Here is a 14,735-nt window from a genome sequence, read left to right on the forward strand (position 1 = left end):
TCTCAAGTGTTTCGCTCAGTATTTCCTCTGCAAATTGTTATGCCCAGCATGTGTAGTGTTTAAAGTAACTGACAGCTTGGAAAAGTTATATTTTAGACTATATCTGCCAGAATATCCCAGTCACTCTTCATGCTGGCCAGAGCATGTGGGGAGTTGTGAAAAAAATGTAACTTTCCCAAGTTCTGAAGTAACTTATCAGAGCTCCAGTGATACAGCCAAGAATGGACAATTTAATCATAGGTAGATACAACAACATTTAGCTTTCCTTCAGTCTGGTTTCCCCAACAGTATTTGGATCTTGGATAACACTGCATATGTTGGAAACAAGTTTTTTGGCAGCTGACACCCCAACAATCACCAGTAGCTCGTTGAAGTCAGTGGCCACAATGCTACGATTTACACCTGCTGCTTTAAGTCCACCGCCAAACAGCCACCACATAAGAATCTACCATTTGCTTTGGGCATCACACACCGGTTGATTGACCTAGCGCACAACAAAAGCAAACACTGCCTTAACTCATAGCAATTGGTTACCAAAATTTCTGGTGCTAAACTTACACTGGATTAATTCTTAAATTGGATTCTGGCCAATTTTAAGAAATCATTCTTGAGTACACTCCACCCACCCAACTGTTGGAAATGTAAAATTCCGTGGTGGGATGAAGAGTTTTTGCCTCTCTAGAAATTCTGAAATTTCCCTCTTCAAAACTTCCACGGTATGGCCCCTGGTAAGGAATGATGGGAACTGTGGTACAAAAGATACTTGATATGTGATCTATGAGAAACTGCTCAAATATTTGGGTTGTATCAAATGGGTAGTTGCTCTGCTCCACTTTTGGAGTACCCTAAGATTCCACAGAGACTTTAATTATTGGAAGAAGGTGGAGACCCCCATCCCTTTCCTCATCCCCCTTCTTCCCACATCTTACCAGTCTGTTCCACAGAGGGAAGCTTTTGCTTGATCAAAGACCATTTCATCCAAGAGGGATACTAACAGGAATCAGTCCAATACTTCTAACTACACAACACTATACATTGTAAGTCTGAGAAAGGTCTCTGGTTCATACCACTTCTTTTCCTCCATGTAGACCAATTAAAATGGACAACCTAACAGAATCTGGATCAGAGAAAAACTATTTTAAATTCTATGTTCAACTCAATGTGTACCCAGGTGGTTTATAGAGGATATTCTATGTATAAAAATGAGTGGACCAAGGCCTACATGAATACTAGAATGGTTTCAGCATATTTCAATGCATTTCCTCAACAAACCTTCAGCTTCTGCCGAACGTAGATATGTGCTAGTGAGTGAAGAGACAACTTTCTGCCAAAAGGATTTAGGAATAAACCGCAAGGATTTAAGTTCACATTCCTAGGTGAAATGCTTACACTTTGATTGGCAAGTGTTCTGGCAGAATAGAGCTTCACTCCCTTTCTACTACATGGCTTAAGTTGGTTGAACCCATTGCATTCCTTTATTAACCTATCTCCTGAAAGTACATAGGAAGCTCTTGGTAGTAAAAAAAAATTGACTGCTCTATCGTTTCCCTAGAGGCACACTGAAATTTAGTGGATCATGTCACATTGAACTGGCTTTGAACATAAGGTTTCAGATTTCCTTACAATTCACTTAAACTTCTTCTTAAGACATATGCAGAAACATCACTAAGAACAAGAAATCCCTTTCCTATGCTTTGTCAGTAACCTTCTTTGAAAGTCAAACAACATTTATCACATGCCCCCTTTGTTGCCTGCTGTAATTAAGACTGTGTGAAAAACTGCCAAGGGTTTTATTTTGCTGCACTTAACCTGTCACAAGAGATGAAGAAGATTAGCTTTTTTCACTTTTTGGAGCCACAAACATTATGCTGTATGAAGGGGAATTACTGCATGACTGATAAATTGTTTTCCTATCTTGGAATCATCTAACAATGGTAAGATCTAGTTTCACATCTGGGGTGTGTCGTCTGTCCTGTATTGCACAGCATTGGACTTTTCTTTGATCTGATCAGTGACATACGTCTAAAGTGATCCAATGGTATGGTGCTGCATACACATGAAACATAAATTACAATTGTGGGGAAAATACTAAAGACTTGAACATTCATTCTTCCTTAAGTCTTTCTCAAAAACTATCACAGTTTTACTGTTTGGACTCTGTGCCTACTTACATTTAAGTACACATTATCTGCATCCACATATATTCTTCTCAATGGTAAACACTTCCCTTTGATTGAAATTTAGATTGTAATATGCTTAGGTTAGGGGGCCTGTGCATATTTTGTGCATATTTTGCTTATTTCATGTAATGCTTCATGTAGATCAGTAACACTGGCTCGGATCCTGTTTACACAACTATGCCTGCAGAAGGATGATGATGTCAGCAGCAGGGGACACTTTTTCGTAATTAAATCTTTCCAATTCCATCCTGAACACCTCCTTTGAAAACTTCAGTGTGATCCCCTTAACCCTGCAGAAGATGCAGGAGCCATGGAACTAGAGGAAGAAGTCTTTCATTACAGAAAGTCTGCCCCTTCTGGTAATGTCAGCAGCTATGATTTTCAGTCAGTAAGGATTTCCTCCTCCTGTCCTTTGTCTCCCATGGCTTCCATGCAATGAAAGGGATTATGCAGGAGCTGGAAAAACATTGTGACAGAAGTGAGAAATGTATAATTATCAAAAATTTCCCTATGCTGATGACATCATTAATCTTATGCAGGTATGGTTATGCAAACAGCATTACTGATCTACATGAAGCATTACATGAAATAAGTAAAACATGTACAGGTCCCTAATCAAAGGATATAATAACTGAAACTGTAGTTTCACCAATAGGATTTCAGCCACTATACAGCAAATTAACTATTATTCTTATTCATAATTAAATAATAAAAATAACTATGAAATAGGTATGCAATACAGATATGCCGAGAAGCTATACTGTCAAAATAAAGCAGAACTACTGGATGGCTTTACAAATTTAAAAGACATGTTTTACCTACTGTAGGTTAGGAATCAAAGGACAGAGTAGGGTCCTCCTGAGTCAGGGTTTGATGGTCTTGGTATGTCTTAGACAAATGCATACTGAAACTATCAGCTTCTGCACCAATTACCTTTTCTCTCATGTAGGCCTTGCTTGAGACTACCTGTTGTAGAGCTTAAAATCATGACCTCTGTTCAGAAAGTGTTGTTCACTATAGATTTGAGAGCCATCAAATCTTAATTTTCTTTCAAATCAGAGCTCTAGTTTTAATATCATGGAAAACTAGACCATTAAAAAGCAAAAACAAACAAAAAGACAAAAACAAAAAACCCCAAGAAACACTTTATTTCTAAAATGATTTCATCTGGAACTCAATAGTTGGAGATTACATTTACACATAATGAAAGCTGTAAGTATACATTAAAATGATGCCTGAGAAAAGAAGATGTTCACATTCATTATCATTTGTCCAATGAGCCAATGCAAGCATTAAATGAAAAATCTAACAGAGAATGAAAAACAGGATCAAATGAGTCTTTATTTTGCAGCAAATTGCATTTTAATTATTTGGGTAAGTTTCCAATTTTTTTAAAAAAAGCAAACAAAGTGGGACTTTTGACTTAGAGGCCAGATAAAAATGCGATGATAAATAAGACATAAAGTGAAGAAAAAGTCTATTTTCAATCACCTGCAGTGGGAGCTGTGACTGGAAGTATTGTTATTCAAAAACATAGGAAGTAAACAATTTCACAAATGCAATTGCTCAGCATTTGCATTTGAAGGGTAAAAAAAACCCATCCTTGCACCAACTTGAGGTTTTCCTACACATAATAAGCCATTTAATTAAAACTCGCAAAGGAAAGTAGGAACATAAGTTTTGGTCAAGCTTCAGAAAATAGTACACGTGACATGTTGCATTTGCCCTTAGCAACAGACCTCTGTACTGCTAATGTATATAGTCATTATTCACGCCAACAGGATATATTTAGTCACTCATTCTCGGTGCATACTTTTATTATAAACAGGACCTTTGTTGTGAGAACAAATAATCTCTCGTTGGTTGCCTGAAATCCCAAAACAGGATCATGGGTCTCCAGAGTTGCTACCAGCTGCTTAGCAACTTGTCCTACTTGCCTCCCCTCCTTTCTGTTGTACAGCACAGTGGACAGAGGAGTTGGTTGCCGATAGATGAACACTCGCCGCAGGCACTCACACAGGGCAGAATACGAGCGATTCGGAGCACAGGCCATGAATTTCTTGTCTTGCTTTGATGCCTGCACATAACCTGAAATACACAGAGATAATAAAAGCAGTAGAATTATTTTACAGATGCTGCTCCTCTCTCTGAGATGGATTCCTTCGCCATGCTTAAATGGCTGCAAGCCTATCTTTTGGATCCCGACTAAATAAATGTGTTCTTCTGTGCCTTCGTAGCTTCAGAACTAGACATCGCTTCCGCACCTGTAATGTCTTTTACTTGGGGAAGTCATTTGAGACTATAGGGAACTGCAGCTGGAGAAATAAAAAAAAACCACCAGCTTCCCAGTATTTTAGCTGGGTCTGTATAATTTTCTAGCACAATGTCTTAATGGGTTTAAATATGATTGTTTAATTTGTTCTCATTCTGACTTCACAAATAAAGGAGGAGTTTTGAAATGAGCGAAAGATAGTTACTGTGCTTGCTACATTTATCCAAGCCTGGGCTCAACAGCTTATCAGCCCTTTCTACAGGCTGAAATAGTGATTTACATTTTTTTCATCTCAAAATAAGGACTGAAACAAATCAACACAAAAAAGTTATTTTATACCGTATTACAAAATAACAGTAAATAGCCTGGCTGGATAGTTTAGTGGCTTAGGTATCTGGCTGCAGAGCAACAAATTGGGAGTTGAATTCCCCACTATACCTCCAATGAGTAGAACCATGCTGCTTGGCCTTGGACAAGCTGCAAAGTCCCAAGACGCTCCAGAAGAAGGGAATGGTAAACTGCTCCTGATTATTCTCTACTTGGAAAACCCTGGGAAGGGTCATGATAAGTCAGAGTTCACTTGATGGCACATGATTATTAGGAGATAAATAAATTCACTAAAATGAGTTTCTATTTGAGGTACGCTGATGATATTTTTCTGCTCTAGACCCAAACATCAACGTCACCCTGGAACAATCTATGCAACAGGTGCATTTTCTAGATACCACTCTGAGATGATAACATAGACATCTTAGCACCATGCTATACTGGAAACCCACCAATCAATACATCTACTTGCATTCTTCCAGCTTCCATCCTGAACACATAAAGAAATCCGTTACGTACAGTCAAGCCCTTAGATACATCTATTCTGATTCACAGGGTAGAGACTCAAAACTCAAGGATCTATAAAATGCATTCTTCAGACTACAATGACCACCCCATGTGATTGAGGAACAAATCAACAAAGCAAGATGCATGTCTAGAAGTAACTTATTGCAAGACAGACTCTGAAGTCAAAACGACAAAAAAAAAACCCAACAACAGCTAGTTGCCACTTTCAGTCAAGAACTGAAACACTCACATGCATCCTAAGTGATCTCCAACCCATCCTTGACAAGAAATCCCTTGGTGGGAGACCCATACTTGCCTACACACCACCCCCCAACCTCAAGCAACTACTGATACACAATGGACCACAAAGTAACACAGACATGGGGACCAAGCCCTGCCACAGACTCAGATGCCAACTCTGTTCACACATCTATTCTGGCAATATGATTACAGGACCTAACAATGTCATACACAACATCAAAGACATCTTCACTTGTTCCTTTGCTAATGTGATCTATTCCATATTTTGCCAACAATGGCCCTCTGCACTCTACATAGGACAAACAGAACAATCTCTACAGAAACAGATCTATGATTACAAATCTGACATCAGAAACTATAACACAGAGAAACGTGTCTCCAACCATTTCAATCTACCAGGTCACTCTGTGGAAGATTTGAAAGTCACTATTTTAGAACAGAATCATTACAAATCAGGAATACACAGGGAAACTACAGAAATAAAATGTGTACACGATTGACATTCATAGAAATGGATTGAATATAAGCCTAGGTTTCTTAGGCCATTACCAAATGCAGCACTTCTGCTGTTATCCACTGCCACTGTTATTTTCTTCACAACTACCAAGCCCATCTCTCATCACAAAGTTCAAAGGTAAAAACTGTCAACATTCCCTACATTAACATATGTGATTCCTCTTCCATCTTCTTTCATTCTTTCTGTCCCATTCTGAGGCTTAACTGCAGTTTCAACCCCCCTGCCGGCACTTCTCTTTCTTCTCTCTCCCCCCCCCCATTCCCCATCTCTGCTCAGATCTGGTGTCTGTTTTCTGTATTCTTGAATTTTTACAACAGGACCCTAAAACTAACATAGGCCTAATTACTGCATGTAACCATTGAACATTTAGAATGTGAAACTAATGTTTCATCTAATATATTTTCATTCCATTTCATTCTGTTTCTTTATGTCTCATGAAGTGGATGTGTCTACGAAAACTTACATTAAAATATAATAGTTTTAAAGATGCCATATGTATTTGCCTTTGTTTCTTTGGACTTTGCCTGATACGTAAATTGTCAGATGCCTGATTTTTTAATGTAGCTTGCCTGTCAACTTTAAAATAGGCCACCAATGCTTGTTTGACATACCTTTTATACCATCTTGCAAGCTGTGTGCTTGGAAAAATTCATTCGAGTGAAGTACAGTGGGGGCTTGACTTGAGAACTTAATCCGTATTGGAAGGCGGTTCTCAAGTCAAAAAGTTCTCAGGTCAAATCTGCATTTCCCATAGGAATGCATTGAAAACCATTTGATCCGTATCTGCTCTTTTCCGTCCATAGAAACTAATGGGAAGCTGCTATTCTGCCTTCGACCACTAGAGGGGGATATTCTGTTTCTTTTTTTTCTTAGGTCAAGAAAGGTCCAGGGAAGGCAGGGAAAATACAGTCCAGGCAGTACAGTACCAGGCAGTCTGAAGACTGTCTCCCAATCCACTCTCTAAACGCTGGGAGGAGTGAGGAAGCAGACAGGCACCCTTTTCACTGGCCAACAGTTAACTGAAAGTTCAAATTTTGCACTTTCCCTGCCTCCCACCTGGGTTTTTTTCAGTTCTTAACTCAAATCTAAGTATGTAAGTCAAGTCAATATTTTCCTATGAGAATGGTTCTTAAGTCAAAATGTTCTTAACTCAAGCCGTTCTTAAGTCAAGACCCCACTGTATAAACATGCCTGGAATATTTTATATATTTCATTTGATAGTTTATTCTGAATTATAGTATCGAAGTTCATACTTGTAATGCTGAAAAAATCTCTTCATCATATTCCTGTTCTATCTGAGGTATGGAAAAAATTTGTCAGTGAAAACTGATCTCTTCTTAATTTCAAAGAAGACTAGGCTTCAATTAAGATCATCAGTTACTTATTCCCTAAAAACACGGTCTTCTAAAAACGAGCCTAGTATTTAACGAATGCAGTGATAATCAGCCAGGTTTTAATTACAGAATTCTGCTGAGCAAGGACAGAGATGATTAGACCAAAGTGGAAAGAGTATTACCGAATGTAGTTTGATAAACACAACAAATGCTGCACAGCTTTCCTTCCTACCTAACGCATTGAAAGTAGAAATGTGCTCCCATTTGTCCTCTTGATCTGGGTGTGGTTGCCACAGCAGAGCATCAACATCATGGCGTAAGCAGAAGCATGGCATTTCTTTAGGCTCAACTACAGCTGAGAAGAGATACTGGTTGCTTCCAAGATTTACCTGTGGGATAAAAAACAACAGAAATACTTCTTTTCTCCCAATGGTCAGAAAACTATCAGAATGGCACTTCAGTGTATACAGAACCATGTAGGTAGTGTTGGTCAACTGCAAGGAAGTAACAAAATGCCAGCCATGCAACCATGTCAGTTAGAAAGGTCCCGCCCAAAAGTGAAAGGCCTGGTGAAATCTGTCCAACAAGGGCTAAAGTGTTTGAAATAAAAAGAATCAAGGATGGACAATGGAAGAGAGAAGTGAGAAGGCAAGGCAACTAGCCCAACAACCCCAGGATCAGCCAAGATGCTCCTGATTTTGTATTTTTCAGGCTTGTATTGGGCTAGTTAGTCACCTCCATGTTTGCTCAACCACAACCTCAAGCACTCACTCTTATTTTTCCACAATAGTGACTCTGAATTATGGAGACTATGGTCTCCTTCAAAAACAGAGGATGAACTAACTTCATGCCTAAGTGTGCAACCAGACATCTTGTTAAAGAGCTGCAATTTTCTACCACAATGCACATGATTTCACTTACTTCAGACCAGAGTCCCAAAAGGACAATGCATGTGTTCTGTGGCATCTGGAACTGACTTATATCAAACCTAGTAGGGCTTTCAAGGTAAGTGAGATATTTAAGAAATGGTTTTACTAGTTCCACTCCCCCAGTGAGTATCTATAGCCAAGTGGGAATTCAAACCCTGCTCTGCAGAGTCCTAGTATGTCACTCTACACTGGGACAACAGCAAGTTTCAATTCAAAATGTATTGTCTTACAACTAGAATAGCAAATTTCAGCTTTGAACAAAGTATCACAACTACAGGCAGTAATGCACACCCCAAATCTATCTAATCTTTGTTACACACTGGCTGTAATCTGAGATATCCCTAAAAGCTGGACCACTTATACCTAGAAGTGTCCTGATGCAACATTACATTTAAGATGGCAGACTCATAATTCCAAGTTTATCCATATTTTGTCTTGATGAGTCACAGTGGCCTTGGGGCAGGGGAGGCTGAACTAAAGATGGACAACATTTGCCATCCAGACATTGTGAGGTTGCCAACTCCTTGCATTGCGCACCACTGGATGTGCTGGGGAGAGATGGTGGAAACTGCATTCTTAAGAATTGCATTCTTAAAAGAGCGGAAGAATTGCATTCTTAAGAGTGTAGAGGGCCACACTCTGTTCAACCTGGATTACTACAATCTGGGAAATCTAGGTTCAAATCCACATTTGGAAAGGGTTAATTCTAGATGCATAATAATAAACCCAGTGGGTTGCACAAGGAATGAGATACATACTACTCTGCCAGCGCTGTAAAAAGGGCAAGACAGATCTCTCCATAAACAATAGCAAATGGGTAGAAGTGTATTTGCACACTTGTAACACCTTAATTTGAAACTGTAGTACTTAGCTGTGGCAGATTTTTGGCCTGTATTGTAGAGTATATGATAATGTGCTGATCAGATTACAATTTAAACTGTGTTAGTCAGGGATATGATTATACTTTGCCTTAGCAACGTAAGCATAGATATCCACTTTTCTCACAACTAAAAATGTTTATTAGCATATTGTGAGACAGGAGGCGAGAGAGATATCCCACTCACTGGAGAGCCGTCCCTCCTCCATTCCAAAGAGAAGGAAGTACAGAGTAGTGGGAAAGGATCTAAGTGAGTTAGAGATACCGATTATAGCACTGGCTGCTACTTTTGAGAAAAGCAGCAGTCCGAGAGCTTCAACACAGTAATTTGTAACCTGGAGCAGGTTTCCGGCCAAAGTTTTAAGCTTGGAGAAAACAGAATGCTTTAGTATTCAGCTGCTTGGGAGCTGCTTCATTAATCTCAGTATCATCTATAGGAATATTTGGCTTCTCTTACATTTATTCCTGAAATATTCTGGCTGCTGCTTACTGCAAAAAACAAAATGGGTTTCCTGATATGAGAAAAAGGCTGCCAAAGGAACAAGTGAGGAGCCAAAATGGAGACTAGGAAAAATCAAGATCGACATAGTAGACAAGAAAAAGAAACTACAAGTACTACATGTTAACTTATTGAAGCACCGGGTGGATAGAGAATCTCTTTTTGGAGATTGTCAAGAAGAAGAACTAGGACCTGAGGTGGGGGATGTTGAATTAGGAAGAGAGACACTGGTACTTATCGATGACCAAGTGCGTCAGGTTGAAAGGGAGTTCCCTGATGTTTTCTCTAAGAAACCAGGATATACCTGTTGGATTGAACATAGTATTGAGACTAAACCAGGGATAGTGGTGAGATCAACAAGAAGATCCTGGCCCTGGCAGTTGACTTCCATAATAGAACAAGAAGTGGTGGAGATGCTAAGTCTGGGGATGTTAGAGCCGGCTAAAGGACCTTGGCGTAGCTACCCCGTAGTAGTACCCAAACCAGATGGTTCAGTATGGTTCTGTATTGATTACCGTAAGGTTAATGCAGTCTCTACCTTTAATGCTTACCTTATGCGAAAGTTGGAAGACTTGTTAGACAAGCTAGGGGGCACCAGGTATCTAGCCTCTCTAGACCTGATGAAAGGGTACTGCCAGATCCCTTTAAGGGACCAAGACAAAGAGAAAACTGCCCTTTCTACTCCAAAGGGTCTCTTCCAATTTACAAGAATGCCTTATGGACTGCATGGGGCAATGGCGACCTTTCAGCGTCTCATGGATAAAGTATTACTCCTGGTGCAAGACTGTGCATAGACCATATAATTATATACAGCAAAACCTGGGAAAAACATCTGGTTCATCTACATCGGATCTTAAGAGAATTAAGGAAGGCTGGGCTTACTGCTAACCCCAACAGATATAGAACAGCTTGACCTAAAGTAGAATATTTAGGTTTCTTAGTTTGGGGGGGCGAGATACAATCCCAAGAAGGAAAGGTCACAAAGATCACTCAATGATATCGGCCTAGGACTAAGAAGGAAGTGCAACAGTTCTTGGGTCTTGTCGGGTACTACTGACAGTTTATACCACAGTTCTCAATAATTGCCCCTCTGACTGATCTTACCAGGAAGAGGGCCGGAAGATGGGTACAATGGGGTGAAACTCAAGAGAAGGCCTTCCAGGTGTTGAAAGCGATCTTGTGCGAGTTGCCAACCAGGATTGCCCCTGATTTTGTACTTTTTACGGATGCCTCAGACAAAGGTTTAGGGGCTATCCTGGCCAGATACACAACGGGGTAGAATACCCTGTCCTTTATCTTAGCTGTAAACTGACAGTGAGGAAACAGAAGTATGCTGTTATTGAAAAAGAAGCATTGGCAATTCTTTGGGCCACACACGCCTTGAGGTATTATCTGCTGGGAGCACTGTTCACCTTGGTAACCGACCATGCGGCATGATGAAAGATACTAACCCAAGACCCGCACAATGGTATCTGGCCCTTCAACCCTTTGCCTTAACGGTTCAATATAGGAAAGAGAAGGAACATTCTAATGTAGATTATTTGTCCCGGCAGGGTCCGTGGGCGAGGAGCAGTGAGGAATGGATGGCCCTCTAGGGGGGGGGTATGTGAGACAGGAGGTGAGAGGGATATCCCACTTGCTGGAGAGCCGTCCCTCCTCCATTCCGAAGAGAAGGAAGTACAGATAGCCTACCCCAGTGCCCACAAAGACAGAGCAGCAAGGGACAGAGACAGACGAGCTAGGAAAAGAAATACAAAGGATGACTTTAGGAGGAGCTCAGGGAGAAATGGTGGGAAAAGAGCGGAAGAAAAGGGTGGAGTTTGAGGCAGGGACAGAAGAGATAAAGAGCAGGAAAGGCCAGTTACCACTGGGCTAGGAATAGTATGGATGGAGGATCCCTAGACAGGGGCATGGCGGAGATTAAGAGTGCCCAAAGAAGAAGCTGATTATAGGAGGAGAGAGATCCTGCCCAGACCATCATACTGGGGAGAAGCTGCAGCAAGAGTGGAAAAAGAGGCTGAGAAAGGAAAAGGAGAAAGTAGAGAGAGAAAGGAAGAAAAGATTAGAATGGAGGATAAATGAGATGAGGAGGGAAGGTTACAGGGAGAACCCTGGAAGGATTCAATACCCGAGAGATGCCCCTTGTGGAATGATGGCCAGGATGATGAGACCTTGCCCTTGTTGGAAGGTGAGACAGGACAGACAATAGTGATAACGTTTTTGCAGGCTGGCTGGGTCTGTGGAATGCAAGCGCCTAAAACCCGTTCCTGTGTGAAGATTGGGAACCCCTTCGAGACCCGTTATTAGAAGGAGAAAAGCATTCAGATCACGTTATGGACAGTTGTTATTTGTTAAATGCTCCAATATGCATTTCACATGGTTTGAAACAACAAAAATCAGCTGATTTCTTTGAAACAAACAAGGAGTCTAAAGTCAAACCCTACATATTCCTGTATAAATTTAACAACACCTATAATTACAATGGTAATGCTTCTATTTCCTGAAAAGTGTTGTTTTTTTAAATAAAGATGATGATTAAATCAATTTAAACACTTTCCTACTTCCTAGACATTTAATGGCATAAAAATAAACCACTTTGCTTTGCATGTGGAAAAGGGTCTACCGGTAAGTGAGCTAGAGATACTGATTACAGCACTGGCTGCTACTTTTAAAGAAAAACACCAGTCTGAGAGCTTCAACAAAGACAGCAATTTTTAACCTGGAGCAGGTTTCTGGCCAAAGTTTGAAGCTTGGAGAAAACAGAATGCTTTAGTATTCAACTGCTCGGGAGCTGGTTCATTAATCTCAGTATCCTCTATAGGAATATTTGGCTTCTCTTACATTTATTTCTGAAATATTCTGGCTCCTGCTTACTGCAAGAAACAAAATGGGTTTCCTGATATGAGAAAAAGGCTGCCAAAGGAATGAGTGAGGAGCCAAAATGGAGACTAGGAAAAATCAAGTTCGACATGGTAGACAAGAAAAAGAAACTACAAGAGGAAAGAGAAAGGAGATAAAATTGTTTGGAGGCTTGGTGTCAACGTTGGGGAACTGGCTGGCCATCTGTCACAGATAACAACAAAAAGGTAGATAAAGTGTCTGAAGTTATTTGGTTTCAAGGATCTGCATATAAGATAGTCTACAAGCAGCATGTTGCAAGGCTTATGTTTTTTTCCACATTTCTTTGCTCGACTAATGCATTCCTTCAATAATTGGCATATTTGACATTATTACTTCAGGTAGAGAAATTACAGTAGTACATTTTATTAGTGGCTACACACAGAATTATGGAATAATGAGGTTGGGAGGGGCCTGTAAGGCCATCGTGTCTAACCCCCTCCTCAATGCAGTAATACATATCGAACGATATTTGCTAGGTTTTTGCCTCCAGTGTTGGAGTACTCACCACCTCTCAAGGTAATTAGTTCCACTGCTGTACTGCTCTAACAGGCCATTTTTCCTGATATTCAGCTGAAATCTGGCTTCCTGTAGTTTGAACCCATTGTTGGATGCCCTGCACTCAGGGATGATCCGCTGTATGACAGCCTTTCAAGTATTTGAAAAGTACTATGGTCTCTCCTCTCAGTCTTCTTTTCTCAAGACTACTTAAAGAGTATAGTATTTAACATTATCAACCAGGTATATCATACCAGGTATATTATATTTATTTACAATATTTTTAGCTGCACCATTACCAGTGGTCTCTGGGTGGCATACAACAATATTAAAACTTTAAAAACATTAAAAACATTAAAATGGACAATATTATAATAATACCCTATATTAAAAATAATCATTAAAACATTAATAATAAATCATCCAGGTAAGGGTGAAGTTGATATATTCTCTGCAGCGGTAAGAAGACACCCCTAGATACCGAGTCCACCTGGGCTTCCAAAGTCAGTCTGCGGTCAAGGAGCACCCCCAAGCTGTGGACCCTGTCCTTTAGGGGGAGTGTAACCCTGTCTAAGGCAGGGAAATAGCCCTTTAACCTATCTACCAGCAGCACTTCCAACTTGTCCAGATTGAGCCTCAGTTTATTGACCCTCATCCAGTCCATTATCGAGTCCAGGCACGGGTTCAAAAGGGCAACTGCCACACCTGGATTGATAGAGAATAAGAGATAGAGCTGGATGTCGTCAGCATATTGCTGACTCCTCAGCCCAAACCTCCTAACGACCTCCCCCAGCGGTTTTATGTAGACACTGAATATCATGGGGGACAGTATAGAGCCCTGAAGAACCCCAAAATGCAACCACCATGGATAAGAGTTACTGTCCCCCAGCACTACCTTCTGGACTCGATCAGCCAGGTAGGAATGGAACGATCATAAAATGGTGCCTCCCATTCTCATCCCAGCCAGTCTGTCCAGAAGGACACCATGGTTGATGGTGTCGAAAGCCGCTGAGAGCTTCAGGAGAATCAACAGGGTTGCATTCCCCCGTCTTTCTCCTAGCAAAGGTAGTCAAACAGGGTGACCAAGGCAGTCTCTGTCCCATAACAAGGCCTGAAACCCAATTGAAATGAATCTAGATAATCCATTTCATCCGAAAGAGCCTGGTATGATGCCAAAGGTGGTTTACTTTGTTCTTTTATATCAGTCTTGCAAATAGGATGAATATTTTAGGAGTAAAATAAATAATAACCAATAGGCAGAACATGCACAACTCTTAGTTTTCCTTCTATTAATATTCCTTATTTCTTTGAGTTCTTTGTTGAGTTCCTTCTCTGCTATTGCTGCTGTTTCAACACATTTTCAAGATTATCTCTTAAACTTGCTCTTCTCTTACAGTTTTCTACAGTTACAAATCAGTAGCAGCTTCAGTAATTCCAATTTTTCCAAACTTCTACTTTGTTCTTTGCAGTCAATGTTAGAAAAGAGATACTTTGATTGAAAAAACAATTTCATAGGTATCATGATACTACACATCACTAGAAACCTGAAATCTTACTGTTTATTATGCAGATTTTAACGTAGTAACTACTCATTTCAAAATGTATTTTACATATAAAATGTAGTTTATACAAGGGT

The 14,735-nt window shown here is 40.2% G+C and overlaps 1 protein-coding gene across 2 annotated transcripts in view; it reads right to left on the minus strand.

Annotated features, from left to right (window-relative positions):
* Positions 1–3,313: 3,313 nt before the first annotated feature.
* NUDCD1 (NudC domain containing 1) overlaps positions 3,314–14,735 on the minus strand; it is a 60,499-nt gene continuing 49,077 nt past the window's right edge. The window contains exons 9-10 of one of the 2 annotated variants that reach the window (XM_020783470.3): positions 7,631–7,787; positions 3,314–4,268 (exon numbers count right to left, since the gene is read on the minus strand). In XM_020783470.3, coding sequence (XP_020639129.3) covers positions 3,973–4,268; positions 7,631–7,787 — 453 coding nt within the window. In that variant the 3' untranslated portion in view covers positions 3,314–3,972. The remainder of the gene's footprint in view (positions 4,269–7,630; positions 7,788–14,735) is intronic. The other variant, XM_072999260.2, reaches the window with a different exon arrangement.

This window comes from Pogona vitticeps, chromosome 4, assembly GCF_051106095.1.
Source record: "Pogona vitticeps strain Pit_001003342236 chromosome 4, PviZW2.1, whole genome shotgun sequence".
NCBI classification, from domain to species: Eukaryota; Metazoa; Chordata; class Lepidosauria; order Squamata; family Agamidae; genus Pogona; species Pogona vitticeps.